The sequence below is a fragment of the Gymnoscopelus microlampas genome (genome assembly GCF_963454915.1).
Source record: "Gymnoscopelus microlampas genome assembly, chromosome: 10".
Classification (NCBI taxonomy): domain Eukaryota; kingdom Metazoa; phylum Chordata; class Actinopteri; order Myctophiformes; family Myctophidae; genus Gymnoscopelus; species Gymnoscopelus microlampas.
Window position 1 is genome coordinate 55,167,624 of NC_139947.1, and position 19,105 is coordinate 55,186,728.

The following is a 19,105-nucleotide window of genomic DNA, read 5'->3' on the forward strand; positions in this document are numbered from 1 at the left end:
TGATACTTTTGCTTAAGCAGAACAAAACATAAACCCAGAGATCAATAGTTGCGCATTATGAAGCTTCTACAACATGCTCCTACATCAGCAGTTATCTCTGCATGAATGTTATCATCATCAGAAAACATACCATTAATCCATTCAAACCAGTAACCATTATTTTACCATTATTTTATACTTTGGCTATTAAAAAATAGCAGATCTACAAGCTGATAACGCGGCAGCGAGTGCCCCACGGCACCCCGTTTTTAACTTTAGTCTGCACTGTTTTCAATGCTTTTAGGTTTTGTTGGAAACTGGGTTAATCCTATATTGAAACGTTCAACCTTCTTTGTAGAATAATTATAGAGCAATTATGAAAACAAAGTTATTACAAAGTGCTGAAGTGTGAAATAAAAAGTATGCCGTTTCAACGTTCAATTTAAATGATGGAAGGGCCGTTCTACAAAGGGAAAGGTTCAGAGCACATTGATGCATGAGAAACAGTTCAGTGCTAAGACATAACAAATGAAACATTAGGAGTATAAACATTATGAAACCAAATCTCTCTCTGTGGCCTTTATTTCACTTCCACACAATGTTTGGGGATCATTTTAATGTCTTACTCTGGAGGCTTGTTTGTCTCATCACCACAGACCGTTGGATGCAATGCGTTGTGAGCATAGACTGTATAAAAGAGATGGACAAAGCCAAGACCGCTGGTTTCTACAGACCGAAAATGAAGCCGATTGTTCAGGAATTTGAAATCCACCATCTCTAATAGAAGCCCAAAAGCACGTCGGGAAACAACCCCCAAAGAATGCTATTGGTTGTTGGGTAACTTGTCAATCAAGAGCGGGGTCGGGGAATGAATGCTATTGGTTGTGTAGCTTGTCAATCAAATCATCCCGCCCCTCCTAGAGAATAGCCTACTTTATCGTCAATTTTAAAATAAATGGGACCATAGTTTAGCAAAACACATATCATGATGATTGAAAGGAGACTTTAAACTAGCGACTGGAAGCATATAGTATTTATGACATTTTTTATTAAGATAAGAAAATCTAGTCTAAAGTTTGTCAAAAACCCATCCGCTGGCGTTAAAATAAATGCTTTCTGACACCCGCAGGGGTAAAACACGTAAAACAGGACATTCATATGAACTGTCTCACTTCCGTATTGGCCTCATTGTAAATAATGTCAGGCCGGCCCCTTGGTTGGGAGTTTATAGATCAGATATTTTGAGCCCCACCTACCAGGTTTATTGACCAATCAATGCTTGATTTATGGACGTGTGTCACACCATGACAATAGATGTAAAAGCTATCAACACTCGTGAATGCAATGCATTTAGAATTTAGAGAGCTTGTGGATCTGCTATGTTTGGTACGACCATGCACTGAAGTATTCATGGAGCTCAGTTGTGGGCGTGGCCACGGGACTGCTCTCTCTCTCTCTTCTTTTCCTCCCCTCTGAATTAATAAATCATTTATTAGAACTATTCTGGTGGTCCACCGGCTATGAGCCCGCCATCTACTGCTGGTTGGGCACTCCTGAGCTCAGTGGCGTGCACAGACATTTTGAGGGGCAGGTGCTCAAGTAAATTATACTTTTTTTGTTTACTTGGTCTGCTCTTTTTTCCCTCTACACCTATACCTCTTTGCCAAAAATAGCCGATCTACAAGCCCACAACGCCTCGCAGCGCGAGGCGTTGTGGGCTTGTAGATCTGCTATTTTCCTCAGAGCTAAAGTTATCCTCAGAAAAGGGATGCTATGTTTCGAGTGGTTATGGTAAAAAGAAAAATCATATCACACAAAGATTTGGCGGACCCCCTGTAGTAACTCTGAGGACCCCCTAGGGGTCCCAGACCCCCTGTTGAAGACCCCTGCTGTAAACTGAAAAAAAAAAACTTTTTTCCCCTTTTTTTCAAAAGGGCACTTCTGGTCAAGAGGGCAAAGGGCACCACCCTAGAGTCTATCTGTGCACGTCCCTGCTCCTGAGCTATATATAGGAGATATGAATAAATTATCTAAAACCTCATCCGAATGGAATATTATTATTATTTACTCGAGTAGATTTTGAATTCCGGACTTTCGATGCTTTTTTCTTAAGTAAAAACATTTGAGTACTTTCCCCACCGCCGTCACAATGGACCAATCAGATGAGAGCTCACCGGTGAAGTTGACCTGGCGGATGTACTTGAGCAGCAGGCTGCCGTTGATGGCGTCCATCTTGGGGCAGAGCCCCACCTTGCCGGGGCAGAGGTCGCGGTGCATGGCGTGCAGGGCGTGGGCCATGGAGTAGACGGCGTCAATCACAAACTGGACCTTCCCCTCCTGCTCGTACTGAGAGTCTTTACCGATGCGCTCCAGATCTGGAAGAGGACAAACAGGCAAAGCGTTATGAGATAAATATATAATAAATATATAACAGTGATTCCTCAATGTGTAGAATCTGGAGGGTAACCAGACATTTCGACCTAAATCCATTTCGCCCGTGTTTTTGTGCGGACATTTCAGTCATCCGCGGACTACTTTTTTTCGCCGATAAAGTATAGTTTGGGACCATGACGGAGGCGCGCCGACTCAGCAGACCTTGAGGCTGAGGAGTTGCGCCCGAGCGCCTCCAGGCGCGAGTGCCCGCAACGACCAGCCGATGGTCCTGCTAGTCGACTACGCACCGTCTGAGTTATGTACCGATAGGGACAGAATCGTAAATATTTTTCGTGGGGACTGCGTTTGCCCCACTGACTGCGTGTCTCTCTCTCTCACACACACACACACACACACACACACACACACACACACACACACACACACACACACACACAGAGAGAGAGAGCTTTTATCTAACCGTCCCTCTCTCATCTCTCTCATTCTCACACACAAACGGCCAGCTAGCTTCACTATCTATGGGCGAAATGTCTGGGCGAAATGTCCGAATTTTTGGGCGAAGTGTCTGGGCGAAATGTCCGACTTTTTGGGCGAACTGCGGAATGGGCGAAATGACTGGTATTCATCTGGAGGGACGGAGATTCTGGGTGTTTTTCCCCTCTGTGTGTGATGTGTGTGGTGTGTGTGGTGTGTGCAGTGGTGTAAAGTAACTAAGTACATTTACTTAAGGACGACTTCACCACTTTTCAACATATCTTCATATAATAGGTCCTCACTAATGCTCATGATAAAATGGTAAAAAAAAAATCTAATCAGTCTGTGTCTCAGAGGAGGGCTGTAGACAGTTCAGAAACCCGTCTACCAGTGACATCATCGATGGGGAATCCAAGCTAATAGAAACTGCAGGCTTTGTATTCCTGAAAAGTTGCAATGCAATAATAGATCCCATTGTTCTCGCCTTAATAAAAATCTGAATTAAAAAATTGTAATCTTTTTGAGAAAAAAAATCCTGCCTAACGATGATGTCACTGGTAGACGGGTTTCTGGACTGTCCACGGCCCTCCTATGAGACACAGACCAAGTAGAAAAAAATGGTATCATTTTATCATGAGCATTAGTGAGGACCTATTATATGAAGATATGTTGAAAAGTGGTGAAGTCGTCCTTTAAGTACTGTACTTAAGTACAATTTTTTGGTATTTGTACTTTACTTGAGTATTTCCAATTTCCAATACCTCTACTCCACTACATCTCGGATCCGAATGTTGTACTTTTTACTCCACTGCAATTATTTGAAAACTTTGGTTACTAGTTACTTTGCAGATATAAATTATTACATTTTATTACACGGCTTGGTTGAATGCTCGATTCTGATTGGTCAGTCATCGGTCATTATTTCTGGATAATGACCGATGATAATGACCGGTGAGACCGACGAGGAAACTGTGTAATCAGAGACTCAGAACACCTGCTCATATCAACCTGCGCTGCTTGATTTTATGCTTTATCCAACATTGACAGCCATGTAAACAAACAACCAATGTCATTTACAACTAAACGTTGCTCTCAAGAATGTTTTTGAAAACATTTGAAGTGAGAAATAGACGATGCAATAACCAAAAAGTCATTCTATTTGATCCACTGCACTTCCTTGTTTATCGTGGCACAACAACGGGGGAATACCAAAACGCTCGCCCCAAAACATAGTCGCCCTGGGGCAAATCCGGCGGTATTACAGGCAAATCGGCAGTAAATAGAATGGGGGGCGAGTGTGTTTTGGGGCGAGTTTTTTTCCATTTCGTCATTTGTTTTTGCGAGGCGAACTTGTCCGCCCAGCCCAATACTTATGGAATACTTTCATTGCCGTAAGCAAGGAAATACTTCGTTTTTGTTGTTACTTTTGGGTAAATGTATTTATGTATGTATTAAGTAGCCGTGTAATAAGCGGGATAATGCATGGGGAGGTAGTCATTATTGAAAATTAAAGCCCTTCAGGGCGATTAACCACCTCGGCTTCGCCTCGGTGGTTAATCGCCCTGTCGGGCTTTAAATTTCAATAATGACTACCTCCCCATGCATTATCCCTTGCATAAAACACACATTAACCACTTTAGCCCTATTTTATACAGAGGCTATTTCAAAATAGCAGATCTACAAGCTCACAACGCGTCGCATCGCGAGCGACGCGTTGTGAGCTTGTAGATCTGCTATTTTAAAACATTTTAGTACTTTTACTTTTGGTTCTTTAAGTACATTTTGATGCCAATACTTTTGTACTTTTACTCAAGTAACATTTCGAACACAGGCCTTTTACTTGTAACAGAGTATTTTTACAATGCAGTATTGATACTTTTACTTAAGTAAAAAATGTGAGTACCTTTTCCACCACTGAATGTGTGTGTGTGTGTGTGTGTGTGTGTGTGTGTGTGTGTGTGTGTGCGTGCGTGCGTGCGTGCGTGCGTGTGCGCGTCCACATGTGCGTGTGCGCGTGTGTGCGTGCGTGAGCGAGCAGTGTTGGAAAAAGTACTACATTTTGAAAGAAGGCAATCTTGGTAACATGATTAATGTGCGTGTTAAAATTCTATACAGAATCAATAATAACCCCCAGGTTCTTTACTGTATAAATGATGTATAAATGATAGACACAATTGTACATTTTTTTCTACTGGGCCTGTGTCTCAGACAGTGGCTTAGCCAGAACCCTAGCCGAGGCTGGGCCTAGGTAGACCACTTTTTTAGCGCGCGGGCGAAAATGTTTGTTTTTTAGCGTTTTTTTAATACCTTTTTTGCAGGGTTCGTGACGGATCTTGGATACCTATATATACACGGTTATCAAAATGGCTGAATATGATATAAAAAGAATAAAAATTAAAACATTTTTTTGGGGGGTAGGCAGAAAAAACAAATGGGTGGGCCCAGGCCTACCTATGCCCACCCGAGGCTACGCCCCTGGTCTCAGAGGAGGGTTGTGGACACCCGCCTACCAGTGACATCATCTTTACGATTTTATTTTTCCCCTCAAGATTTCAATGACTTTATTGTCTCCGCCAGGAGACTATGTTTTCACTTTCCGTCCCCCCCCCCCTCGGCCAAGCCAACATTGGTCAAGCCTCACGTGACACGTGACAATACGTTGAAAGAGTGTGCTCTGATTGGCTAGTGAGACGCATGACGTATAGCGGCCAATAAATAGATGTGTCACTTTGAAAGAGTCTTAGTCTCTTTCAAAGTGAGGTAAGACAGGAATAATCACGAAATGGCTGAGAAATGGCGGAGCAATACATTATGTAGACACACTGGTGTCATCACAATACGTAATATAAATAGCTTAGACAGGATTAATCAAGAACAGTACATTCCAGTACAAACTCATATCACAGTTGATGACAGTTGATAGCACGGTTCTGCTGGCGGAGACTTGTGCTCCGAGGAGCACATTTTCTAGTTTAGATTTGTACTAACGTGAAAAAACAATAGCTTCTAGTTCAGCATGCAAACAGACACATATACTGATGACATCAGGAATCTCCATATATGGGCATGAAAGGGACAAGAACTGACAGATACAGAGATCTCCATATATGGACGTATGAGTCAGATTGGCGGTGTGACATAGGTCTCTCTCTCTCTCTCTCTCTCTCTCTCTCTCTCTCTCTCTCTCTCTCTAGGTGGTCCTCAGACGAGCCCTCCATCGTTGCTTCCAGTCGTCCCGGTTCTCCAGACATCTGGTCAGTTCGTTGGTACTTTGTGCCCCTGCATCGTTCTTCAGTACATCCATGTATGTCATGGTGGGACGTCCTCGTGACTGATGGCCGCACGTTGGTTCCCACAGCACCAATTTGCTGGCTGGCAGTTTGTGACGTAGGTGTGAGGGCCACGTAGAGGCCCCAAACAATAGTTTTTCATAATTTACATTAAACTGGAATGTTAGAATATGATCATTAGACTGCGTCCTAGGGAGGGGGGATTTTATTATTATTTAGTGTTAAACAACAGATACAGTTATTATATTGGAACATCAGACTCGAACTGGGTCTCGTTATTGATCACAAACATCAATCAAAAGGTGATCATTTGGTGCAGATACCAAACAAGAAACTCTTATTAATAGTTCCACTGTAAAACAGAGCATTATGGACTGTGCTCAAGTCATCTGTGATTTATTAACCTGTATCATCGAGCCATCGTTTCTTTCTTTTTTGTGTGTGTCTTCAGTTGCTCTTGGTACTCATGGCTGCCAGTTCCCACCTGATGTTGTGTGGGAGTTCAGACTGATCCAGATCGTACTGAATAACTGATAGCTTACATAACGTCTGAAGACTAGGACTCAAGTCTAAGATGATCAGGTCATCAGAGAGTGTTCTGTCAGGTTTGTGTCCTCCAAAGAAGATGATACGATCTCCCACCATACAACAGCACATCATATTCACTGGACCCGGGCCTTTCCCCTTGGGCTCAACCTTCTTCCAGGAGAATGTCTCTGGATTGCATTTCCACAGATCATTGAAGTAAAGGTTTAAGCTTTCACCACCATATATGTACAGCTCTCCATTGTAGGTAAAGGCTGAATGATTGTAGCGTCTTGCTGGAAGAAGCTGTGCAGAAGGTGTGTTCAGCCAGATGTTGGTCTCTGTGTCAAAAACTCTGATGATGTTGGAGTACTGGACCCCCCAGCCCCCAAATACAAACATCTTTGTCCCGATGATGGTGGAAGAGTGACGTGTTGTAACAGGTGGTGGAGTTCCTCTGGTGTTAATTAAAGACCAGACCATTGTGTTGGTGTCCAACTTGTAGATCTCAGTAATGTATCTAGAATGCTGGGTGAATCCTCCATGGATAAACATGACCTTCCCCAAGACACAGGCTGAGTGGTAGTACCTCCCCTCTGGAACGGTTCCTGACACCTCGGGTTTGAACCATCTGTGGGCGTCGACATCAAATGCATAAAGAACGTTGCAGTAAGGAAAACCTCCCCAGGGGCTGGTTGCACCAGTAGAACGTAAGGTCTACCCTAAGTTAGGGAGTAAAGTCCTTACTAGAGGCTTAGTAACTACTTGTTAGTTTCTAACTAGTGAGTTACTAAATTATGTTGCACCACGTCTGTTTAAGGCATAACTTAACTAGTAATGTGTAGACTGTCCTTAAAATCATGTATAGTCGCATACAATGACGTCATAGCTCCCGGATCCAATGAAGACGAGCGGTTTCTACACTAAGGAAGTAAAACTCGTATCGTCTCGTCTCTTGTCAACAACACAAAGAACGGAGCGTCCCACCATCGCCAAATCTTCTTCAAAAGCAGCGGTATGTACCATTGATTAACTGACGTTGAATTATAACACTATTATGATAACGTTTTATACCGCAGCATTAAATTAAAACATGTATTTTAACCACTCGGCAGTCTGCACCACTTGCTATGTTGTACCTCTCCTTTTTGACAACCTATCCAAAACATAAACGTTTAGTGCTGGCTTAACCACGCTAAATAACGTTTCTCAGTAGCACTCTTGGTTTTACAATATATAGGCGAATCATTTTCCTCGATAGGCTATGTGTATCTGCGTGAAATGGACACATACTGTAGCCCCTAACCTCTCCCTAAGCTGTGTAGCTCCGAGATGAGGTTCTTCGTTCATCTCTGCTGTTTGAGCAGGACATTGTCGCACATTTTCCACTTTACAGGTTTCTTACCCCTTTCTCTACATCGTATCCAAAAAGTAAAGCATTTCCGCCATTCTCTTAGATGTTTTAAGTTTTAATGCACCATAAAAGCTATCCAACGAGTTGAAGAAAGTATTTAATTCGCCTCGGTCTTCATCCGTATATATATTATGGAACCGGCTGAGGACCGAGGCAAATAAATACTTTCTTCAACTCGTTGGAAAGCTTTTATGGTGCGTTAAAACATCTGAGAGAATGCCGGAAATGCTTTACTTTTTGGATACGATGTGCAGAAAGGGGTAAGAAACATGTAAAGTGGAAAATGTCCTGCTCAAACCGCAGAGGGAAACGAGGAACCTCGTCGGAGCTACCATGGACATACATGCGTATGTCCACACACGCGCGCGCACACACACACACACACACACACACACACACACACACACAGGGCGTTCCACAAGTGGAAGTGTGGCGAGGATATTAATTGCGTTATTTTAAAGACCCTTTTAAATGTTGAATTAGGTAATAGGCATACCTTTTATAGCAGGGGTCTTCAACAGGGGGTCCGGGACCCCTAGGGGGTATTTTTTTTTACATTAACACTTGAACCCTAGCATCCCTATTCTGTGGAGAACATTAGCTGAAAATAACAAGCTCTTGTGAGCTTGTAGATCTGCTATTTTCGGCAAAGAGGTTTGGTGGTGGGTGGGGGTGGGTGCAAATCAAGTATTGAAGTGGTTAAATGTTTGAAATGAACGAAAAAACATTAATTTACACAACACTGATGCTAGTCAATGAAATCTCTGAAAAAGTTTAATCTGCAATCATTCTATACACTATGTAGGGGGGGTCCCTGCTTCATCATTCTCTGCTAAGGGGTCCTTGGGCTGAATAACGTTGAAGACTCCTGTTTTATAGAATTGAAGTACTTTGCTGGGTGTATTGAATCTAATCTAATAAACTTCTCATTAATATTTCATTTTCTCATCAGACCAAGATGGAAGAGAAGCGCAACAGAAAAAAGAACTTCAGTCATGATGAGATCATTATACTGCTCGAGGGTTACAAGGAGAACCAATCTGTTCTAGAAAGCAAATTTAACTCAACTGTTACAAATAGGAAAAAAACCGATGCATGGAACAAGATAGTAGATGCAGTAAATGCAAAGGGAGTTGAACAACGAGAGCTAAGAGAGATAAAAAAAAAATGGAGCGACCTCAAAACCCAAGCAATTGAAGACTATCCCAGGACAAAAACCTTCCCCACTGGTGGTGGTCCAAAACCGGAGCCAGGGCCATATTCTTCTATAATTATTGACATCATAGGAGAAGATTCTGCTTCTGTAATTGGGATTTCAGGAGGAGGCGTAGAAAGTGGGAAAAAGGCTGCTGCACCACCTAAACAGTCCAAACACACAGCTCCACCAACTGAAGGTAAACAGTTCATGACATGAAAGATAAAAGATCCAATTGAAATGTTATATTTAACCCATTAAGACCTGAGGCGATTCTTTAAAAAAAATCGAAATCCTAACAGTTTTTGGAAAAAATGTAAAAAATATATTTTTCAAGATTTTTCAAAAATAGCAGATATACAAGCTCGTAGCGCGGCACTCGGTGCCACGCTATGAGCTTGTATATCTGCTATTTTTGAATAGCCAAAGACATCTAAAGTGACACGGATGCGTTCCAGGTATCAATGGGTTAAATGAGCATTTTGTTACTAAAACTCCTTATAACCAAAACCCCAAAAGTTGACTACCCCTACCCAGGGTAGAACAAAATGTGACATTGTTTTCTTCATATCTTTAAGATGTCCCCTTCATGAAATGGATTGTCACACTCTGCAGATAAACTAACTGGTTCCAACATATTATGCTAATACATTGTTTTATTCTTTTTTTCTCTCCTCTTAGTTGCAACGGTTCCTGAAAGCCAGCAGAGTCTGCAGGCCGCAGATGGGTTCTTAACTCCAGAAACAGCAATTGGGCTGTTTAGTTTGATCACTGGTGAAGAAATCCTAGAGCAAACCCATAGGCAGGATTTCTCAGTCATTCCAAGTACCTCTGTTGCCACCCCAAGTACCTCAGTTGCCACCCCAAGTACCTCTGTTGCCACCCCAAGTACCTCTGTTGTGACCCCAACTACCTCTGGTGTCATCCCAAGTGCCCCTGTTGTCACCCAAATGAGTACCTCTGTTGACGGCAAAAGAAAGCAGAAGCGACAAAGTGAGGATACTGAAAATGTAGATGACTTGCGTCGCAAGCTTTTAAAGTTAGAATGCAGGAAGATAGAAGAAGAAACTTTGAAAATAGCAGCAGAGAGAGAAAAGCTGGCTTTAGAAAAACTGAAACTAAACCTTGAAATCCTAAAATTACAAGAGGAGCTCAAGCCTCGTGGTTACTCTTTCTCTGAAGTTGAATTGTAACCTTGCCTACACTGAACTAATCGTTATGTTCAGTGAGTGATGTCACTCAATTTGCTTAATCTTTATGTTCAGTGAGTGATGTCACCCAATTTGCTTAATTGGCTGTATGCCAGCACAATGAATTTATTCTTCATTGTTGGGATCAATAACAGTAGGCCTATACTAGGCCCAATTTGTTACAATGCAGTGAGACTACTGTCATTATTAATTCACTGACTAAGTTATAACATTTATTGTATAGAAGATGTTGCTATTTATTGCAAAGATTGTTTAACATATTTACAGGTATGATGATTGTACATTGTTTGTATTTAGATATATGCACAGTATATTGATCATATTAAATGATGTATACATTTGTGAATTATTGACATCAAAATGAGTATATTTTACTGACCAAATGTTCTTTAAATGTATATCTCATTGACCTTTAAAATGTTTGGGATGTAGTATTTTTCTTTTAAATTCAGTCTTAACAAATCATTTGGAACAGATAACTTTAAACAGAGTTGTAAATATAAGGGTCACACGGGAGACATGAAAGATGTCTCTACACCACTCTGGTGCATTGTCCAATAACCCAAAATGAGGAGGCTTGCACTAAGAAATAAAAGTCAATTGTTTGCCATCCCATAGGAAAGGTGACAGACATTTTATCTATCCAGTGATACTGATGGAGGTTGGAGTTATAGATGCGTTTACATGAAATTATTCTGGGTAATATACTGCCTAACTATAGCACCCTCTTGCATGCGAGCATCAAAGTCAGGTGCATCTTGTGGGACTTCATCATCAAGATCCTCTTCATCGTCATCAAGAGGCATCTTCCACAACCTTGCCATGTTGTGCAGTACAATGCATGCAGCAGCCACAACTGCTGCTCTGTCAGGATCCATTGCAATCCCTATGGTAAAATACAGTGGTGGAAAGTAACTAAGTACATTTACTATGGTACAATTTTCTGGTACTTTTACTTTACTAAAGTATGCCCAATTTGGCAATTTTCAATACTTTATACTTCTACTCCACTACATCTCAGAGACAAAAATTGCACTTTTACTCCACTACAATTATTTCATTATTATTAAAAAACATACATTAACCACTTCAGCCCTATTTAAACTTTGGCTATTTGAAAATAGCCGATCTACAAGCTCACAATGCGTTAAGAGGCAACGTGTTGTGAGCTTGTAGATCATACATTCTGCATAATGTGTACTTTCTACTTTTGGTACTTTAAGTACATTTTAATGCCAATACTTTTGTACTTTTATTGAAGTATTTTGAATCCCGAACTTTTACTTATATATATTCTATATTGCAGTATTGATACTTTTACTTAAGTAAAACATTTGAGTACTTTTTCCACCACTGGCTAAGGGTTAGTCTAGAGAATAGTAGAGCCTATTGCTACTGCAGACTAAAATAATTTCATATTGGTCTGAATTAAAAATTGTGTGGACAAATATATACTTTATGAATTGATTTGCTCTATAAATGATAACGTGCCATATTGGTCAGAATTATTGATTTTGTGGACAAATATATAGACTGCTCTATGACTTGATTTGCTATATAGGCTAAATGATAAAAGATGCCTACCCTTTTGCAAGCACGACCATCTCTTCTTCAATACTCCTATACTCCTCTCAACTGCAGACCTAGTGCTGCAAAGGGCATAGTTGTATTTCTCCTCTGCCCTGTTGGATGGGTTCAAGTAAGGTGTCATGAGCCACTTTCTCAGTGGGTAGCCGGAGTCCCCCAGTAGCATTCCTGAAAACTGTCCAGCCTCAAATTCTTCCCATATGCTGGACCGTTTTAGGATAAAGCTGTCGTGCTTTGACCCGGGCCACTTCAGCACACAGTTTGTGAACATGAGATCAGCGTCACAAACCACTTGTACATTGATGGAATGGAAACCTTTTCGGTTCACATATGTGTTCTCATCCACTGTTGGAGGAGCTATTTTGATGTGGGTCCCATCTATGCATCCAAGCACGTCTGGAAAGCCTGCCATAGCATGGAACTTCTGTCTGGTGTCATTTTGTTTTTTGTTGTCCACTGACATGTACACAAAATTATTGATGCGCGTGCACAGGGCCAGCGCAACCCTGCGCACTGCCCTGCACACGGTAGACTTGTGTATTCGAAAGGAATCACCAACTAAATTTTGCAAGCCCGCCGATGCGAAGTAACGCAGGGCAACGCATACTTGGAGACTCGGGGAAAGCGCACCGTTCAAGTCGCTGTTGTGCTGTAGGTCTGCCGCTAGCATGTCCGTTATTTTCATAATGCCATCTCTCTTAAAACGGAGTCTGGCATAGATGTCAACATCATCATAAATGTCCAGTGGATGTAATCTGTCTCGCAAAATGCGTTGGCGAGGATGGGGTCGTTCGTTGTATTCAATTAATTCGTCGATAAAATCAATACGGTCTGCCATGTTGATAGTTACTCATAGGACTTAGTGCTGCCTAAAGGTGGTGTAAATATTTAGTTATTACTTAGAGATACGTCATAACTAATTTGTGTGGTGCAACAGCTTATATTTTAGTAATGTGTAAGTCTTGACTTTACACATTACTAAGCTATAACTAGGCTAAGTTTGAACTTAGTATGAGGTGGTGCAACCAGCCCCAGATGTATATATATTCAATCAGTACAGCTGTGTGGCCCCCACGTCTGGAGGGAACATCAAGGTGACATTCTCCTCTTCCAGTAGTCACTGGAGACAACTTCCTCCAGCATAAAGACACTGTGTTTAAAATGTTGACACTAATCTGAGCTTTGTTGCCTTCATCGAATCTTCCAAAGCAGTACACCTCCTGCTCTACTACAACAGCAGCATAATCACATTGTTTTGTTCCTCTACTCGGATGCAGCGTCCAGCAGAACATTTCTCACACCGTAGTTTAACTCTTGCTCTGTAACAGTTACTATTGGTTCAGTGTCACGAATGTCACACAAAGTTTGACAAATCCACAAAGCCGATGACCTGGAGCCAATGAAGGAAGCTGTGACAGGTGATCAACCAGCTGGATCCGTTGGTAAAAGTTGCTGAATGACGTTTTGTTTAGTTAACATTTCATTTTAAAGTAATGACATTGTGATGTTGTTAAATGATGATGTCGTTAAATGATGATGTCGTTAAATGATGATGTCATTACGTAGAATAGCCAATGGCGTTACTCCAACTCATTAACCCTGATGTATCTATGTATCTCGCGATGCGACGCATTGTGAGCTTGTCGATGGGCTATTTTCAAATGGCCAAAATGTATATAGGGCTGAAGTGGTTAATGTATGTTTTGTAATCTAAATCAAAATCTACAAAGTAACTAGTAACTAAAGTTTTCAAATAATTGTAGTGGAGTAAAAGTACAATATTTGCCTCTGAGATGTACTGGAGTAGAAGTAAAAGTATTGGAAATTGGAAATACTCAAGTAAAGTACAAATACCTCAAAATTGTACTTAAGTACAGTACTTGAGTACATGTACTTTGTTACTTTACACCACTGGTCACCTTGCTAAACTAATGGCCTAAGTCATTTTTTTTTCAGGAAAAAAATTAAAACTGATCCAAAAAATATATATAATATTTCTTAATCATTTCACCCAAAATGTTTATAACAAATTATGACTATTAAATTAAAAATAACACTGTCTGTCAGTTATGTAACATAAGAGATTTAAATACGATTAAATCTGACTTAAGCCAAAAAAAAAGTCAAAACATTGCCTAAATCAGTACTTGTTTTGTTCACTTGGTCTGCTCTTTTTTCCCTCTACACCAAACACGTCTTTGTCCAAAAATAGCCGATCTAGATCTGCTATATTTGACCAAAGTTCTCCTCAGGAAAAGGGTTGCTAGGGTTCAAGTGGTTAAGGTAAAAAAAATAATAATAATATTACAAAGATTTGGCGAACCCCCTGTAGTAACTCTGAGGACCCCCTAGGGGTCCCGGACCCCCTGTTGACTTCCAGGCCATTGGTTTAGCAAGGTGACGACATGTGGATCGTCAAAAAGACACAAATCAAGGTAAAACCGCTGTCAGTGACGGATGAAGTAATGAATTAATACCTGGCACTGAATGTGTTAAGTTACTTTCTACCACTCGAGTCCAATGAGTCGACGCTCAGACAGGATTTAACGAGCTGAGAGTTTGTCTCCTAATGAGTTGATTGCATTTCATATCGATTATGTTTTCATCTTTATTGATTAGGTTTTAACAGCGTATGTAACGGTGTCGTTAAGCCGCTGCTCTCACAATTAACCTCAAAACGATGTCCGACGTTTAATTTCCTCCTCCCTAATGAAATGACAACCATCTGAAGAGCCATTATGTTGGAGCTAAATGAAAACGCTTTTACATCTGTATCTGTTCTCTCTGTTAAAGTGCAAATAGATGTAGCGTTATGGATTTAGATAAACTACATCATGTGTTTTAATCCTAATGGAAGGAAGACGTACTGAACACTTAGCACAATTAGCAATATATCAATGTAGAAATGCTCTGTGTTAAGTAATGTATTCAAAATGTATGTTAAAACGTACAAACCAGTAAACGTACAAAAGTGTTGGCATCAGAATATACTGAGGTGCCAAAAGTACGAGTACTCATAATGAATTGCCTATTTAATATTTTATCTTATATATATTTTATCTTTCAAGATCCTCTCACCATTCAGCTATATGGAAGATACAGTGATGGAAGTAGTCACAAAAAACAAACAAACATGTGAAACACGTCAATGGCACTCAATGAGTTAAGATAAAGGCTTGTCAGGAATTCTCCTTTAAACATTGACTGAACACTGATGTTTAAGTTACTCACTGGTGCATTTCTTCACCCCGGAGCCTTTCTTCAGAGCGTGACGACTCAGCTTGCACTGGAAGTTGTTCTCCCAGAACTCAGCGAACCAGATGTTCCTCCTGTTGTTCTCCAGAGTTCTGCTGATGAAGTACCGGTCAAACCCTACGAGAACACCAACAACACGTTAAAGCAGTGGTTTTCAACCAGTGGTCCTTGGTGAGGTACCAGGGGGTCCCCAGCAAAATGAGTTAACGTAGCATCACAGTCATTTTAACCACTTAGCTTTGGCTATTCAAAAATAGCAGATATACAAGCTCATAGCGCGGCACCGAGTGCCGCGCTATGAGCTTGTAGATCTGCTATTTTTGAAAAACCTTGAAAAAGTGTGCATATCTTTGAACATTTATATTTTTTAAAGCGAAAATTAACTGATATCTTTGCTTCTGGGGGTCACTGGCACAAAACATTTTCAGATGGTGGTCCGCAGCCAAATGTATATCAATTTAGGGGTCCTTGGCATGAAAAGGGTTGAAAACTACTGTGTTAAAGGGATAGTTCACGCAAAATCAATTAGTTAGTTCCCTATCAATTAGTCACCCCATGGACACTTGACCCCATGGACACTTGACCCCATGGATGCTTATACTACCATACTTGTCCTACTATAATACCTACTATTCATGAACCGCTGCCGGTCATCAGATCATTGGTTTAGGGATGCGACAAAAACAAAAAAATGGACTGTTATTATTCATATGAATATTCATATCATAATTACCTCGTATGGACTGTTATTATTCATATGAATATTCATACCATAATTACCTCGTATGGACTGTTATTATGAATATTCATATATTATCATAATGACCTCATATGGACTGTTATTATTCATATGAATATTCATATATTATCATAATTACCTCGTATGGACTGTTATTATTTACATGAATATTCATATATTATGGTAATTACCTCGTATGGACTGGCGTTTGGGCAGGATGGTCACCGCCCCCTCGGCCATCTCTTCCTGGTGGAGGATGGGCGTGACCTTTGCCCCCCAGCTGTCCGAGCCCACCCAGATGAAATGGCCCGTCTGATTGGCCCTCTTGGCAGCCTCCAGGAGACGCCTGATTGGTGGAGACAAGAGACATGTGACAAACGATGGTTGAATTAGTGTCATGTGTCAGGTATGTCAATGGTTCAAAACCTTTTCTTTTTCTCCCCCCACTCTGAGAGTGTGCTAATGGAACCAAATGGACCTGTAAGGGTCCATTTGGTTTCAATGGTTCTCCCCCCCACTCTGAGAGTGTACAAATGGAAATAAATGGACCCTTACGGGTCCATTTGGTTCCATTAGTACACTCTCAGAGTTACAGACCTGTAAGGATCCATTTGGTTCCTATTAACTAACTATCATCCATTGAACTAACTGGGGACCCTGTTTGTTGTTTTGTCTGGAGAATCCAAACAAACCAACATGGAAGTAAAAACACACACCGTAGTCTGCATGCACAACTTCCTGTTGGCTCCTCCAGAATAAAGCAACAGTTCAACCAGTCTTTCCATTTCAAAATAAAACTTCACTCAAAACATTTTCAAAAAATAGCTGATCTACAAGCTCCCAACGTGTCGCTAAGCGACGCGTTGTGGGATTGTAGATCGGCTATTTTTTTTTGTCTTTCTTGAAAATGTGTGAAAAATGTGTGCAGATCTTTGAATATATATATTGTTTTAAAGCGAATATTTTTAACTCAAATCTTTGCTTCTGGGGTTCGCTTTAAAACATATATATTAAAAGATTTGCACACATTTTCACCATCTAAAAAACAAATAGCAGATCTACAAGCTCATAGCGTGGCACCGAGTGCCACGCTATAAGCTTGTAGATCTGCTATTTTTGAATAGCCAAACACATCTTAAAGTGACACAAGATGTGTTCCCGGACTTAAATTCACGCGTTACGTTGGATTAAAAGTGACCTTTCTCTCTCTGTGTGTCTCTGTGTAAACAGCTCTGTTCTGCCAGGTTAAATATCAGCACATTTAACACACAAAAGCTTTTTAATGACTTCATTAATAACTGATCCTTGTCCACAGCAGAGAGGACAAGAGGCCTGACCTCAGAACGAGGCCACACATCACAAAAGATAAAGGTGCAGTCGGGACAAAACACGTATAGAATCCTAACCCCTCTGAAGTCCTACAGATTAACATTAAACACAGAGGCGTGCACAGACATTTTGAGGGGCAGGTGCTCAAGCAAATTATACTTTTTTTTGTTTACTTGGTCTGCTCTTTTTTCCCTCTACACCTATACCTCTTTGCCAAAAATAGACGATCTTCAAGCCCACAACGCCTCGCAGCACGAGGCGTTGTGGGCTTGTAGATCTGCTATTTTTGGCTAAAGTTCTCCTCAGAAAAGGGATGCTAGGTTTCGAGTGGTTATGGTAAAAAAAAAATCATATCACAGAAAGATTTGGCGGACCCCCTGTAATAACTCTGAGGACCCCCTAGGGGTCCCGGACCCCCTGTTGAAGACACCTGCTGTAAACTGAAAAAAAAGGGCACTTCTGGTCAAGAGGGCAAAGGGTAGGTGCTCTAGCACCACTTAGAGTCTATCTATGCACGTCCCTGATTAAACATGCATTTGAAAGGAATTATGATGGTGTTATGATGGTGTGAGTGGCCCAGAGAACACATTTTCAATCCGCGACATTCCATTCTCCAGTAGTAGAAGTTCTTAAACAGCGCGTTGGACGTGGGACGGCGGAGAAAAACAAAGCCGAGGAAATGACGTTTCAGAGGGAGCGTTGAACAGGTAGCAGACGTTTCAGAGGGAGCGTTGAACAGGTAGCACACGTTTCAGAGGGAGCGTTGAACAGGTAGCAGACGTTTCAGAGGGAGCGTTGAACAGGTAGCAGACGTTTCAGAGGGAGCGTTGAACAGGTAGCAGACGGAAACGTCATTTTCGTATCCGTGTGTGTTTTCAAAATTAAGTTTTTTACGTCAGTGGCAGTGATTGAGTTAAGTACATTTTGATTGTCAATACTTTTGTACTTTTACTCAAGTAACATTTTGATTAAACTTAAACTTAAACTCAACCCGCCTCAACCCGCCCCGCAAACCCGTATATAAATCTATGGCTCAACCCGCCCCGCAAACCCGTATATAAATCTATGGCTCAACCCGCCCCGCGACCCGCGGGGGGAAAAAAAAGATAATCATCATCATAATAGCTCAGATTTATATAGCGCTCTTTTAAGTACCCAAAGTCACTTTAAATGTCTACAGTAGCACAACATTGTCGTGGGCTAAATAAACAAGCATGTTGTTCAAAATAAGTTTTCTTTTTTTTTTTTTTTGCTCACCCGCAGCCCGCATAATTGCCTCTGAAATCCTGACTCGACGCGCGGCGCGGGTTACGGGTCGGCCCACTCATCACTAACACACACACACACACACACACACACACACACACACACACACACACACACACACACACGCACACACACACACACACACACACACACACACACAATATATAGTGATCCAGAGATATCTGGGGAGGTTTTAATGTGTCTGGGTTCAAGGAGAGAGCAGATCTCTCTGGAATCCTTTAATTACGATCCGTTCACTATATTAAACCTGATCCAGACCGGCTTTAATCAATGAGCCATGTGGGACGAGATATATATATATATATATATATATATATATATATATATATATATATAGAGAGAGAGAGAGAGAGAGAGAGAGAGAGAGAGAGAGAGAGAGAGAGAGAGAGAGAGAGAGAGAGAGAGAGAGAGAGAGAGAGAGAGAGA

General features: G+C 41.2%; 2 protein-coding genes across 2 annotated transcripts in view; one reads left to right on the forward strand and one right to left on the reverse strand.

Annotated features, from left to right (window-relative positions):
* Positions 1–19,105, reverse strand: part of LOC311053955 (metabotropic glutamate receptor 4-like) — a gene marked incomplete at both ends in the record, with an annotated part of 118,861 nt that overhangs the window by 54,197 nt on the left and 45,559 nt on the right. The window contains 3 exons of the mRNA XM_084069768.1: positions 2,154–2,354; positions 15,301–15,441; positions 16,255–16,409. Of these exons, the coding sequence (XP_083925894.1) occupies positions 2,154–2,354; positions 15,301–15,441; positions 16,255–16,409 (497 nt within the window). The remainder of the gene's footprint in view (positions 1–2,153; positions 2,355–15,300; positions 15,442–16,254; positions 16,410–19,105) is intronic.
* On the forward strand, positions 7,594–10,498 carry LOC311053956 (uncharacterized protein). The gene is made up of 3 exons (XM_084069769.1): positions 7,594–7,677; positions 9,029–9,470; positions 9,953–10,498. Exons 2-3 carry the CDS (start codon positions 9,035–9,037, stop codon positions 10,462–10,464), a joined length of 948 nt encoding a protein of 315 aa, XP_083925895.1. The 5' UTR covers positions 7,594–7,677; positions 9,029–9,034; the 3' UTR covers positions 10,465–10,498.

Coding starts and splice junctions, on each gene's coding strand:
- LOC311053956 (XM_084069769.1), top strand. CDS start 9,035: ATGGAAGAGAAGCGCAACAGAAAAAAGAACTTCAGTCATGATGAGATC. Junction 9,471..9,952: donor CACAGCTCCACCAACTGAAG/GTAAACAGTTCA, acceptor CTCTCCTCTTAG/TTGCAACGGTTCCTGAAAGC.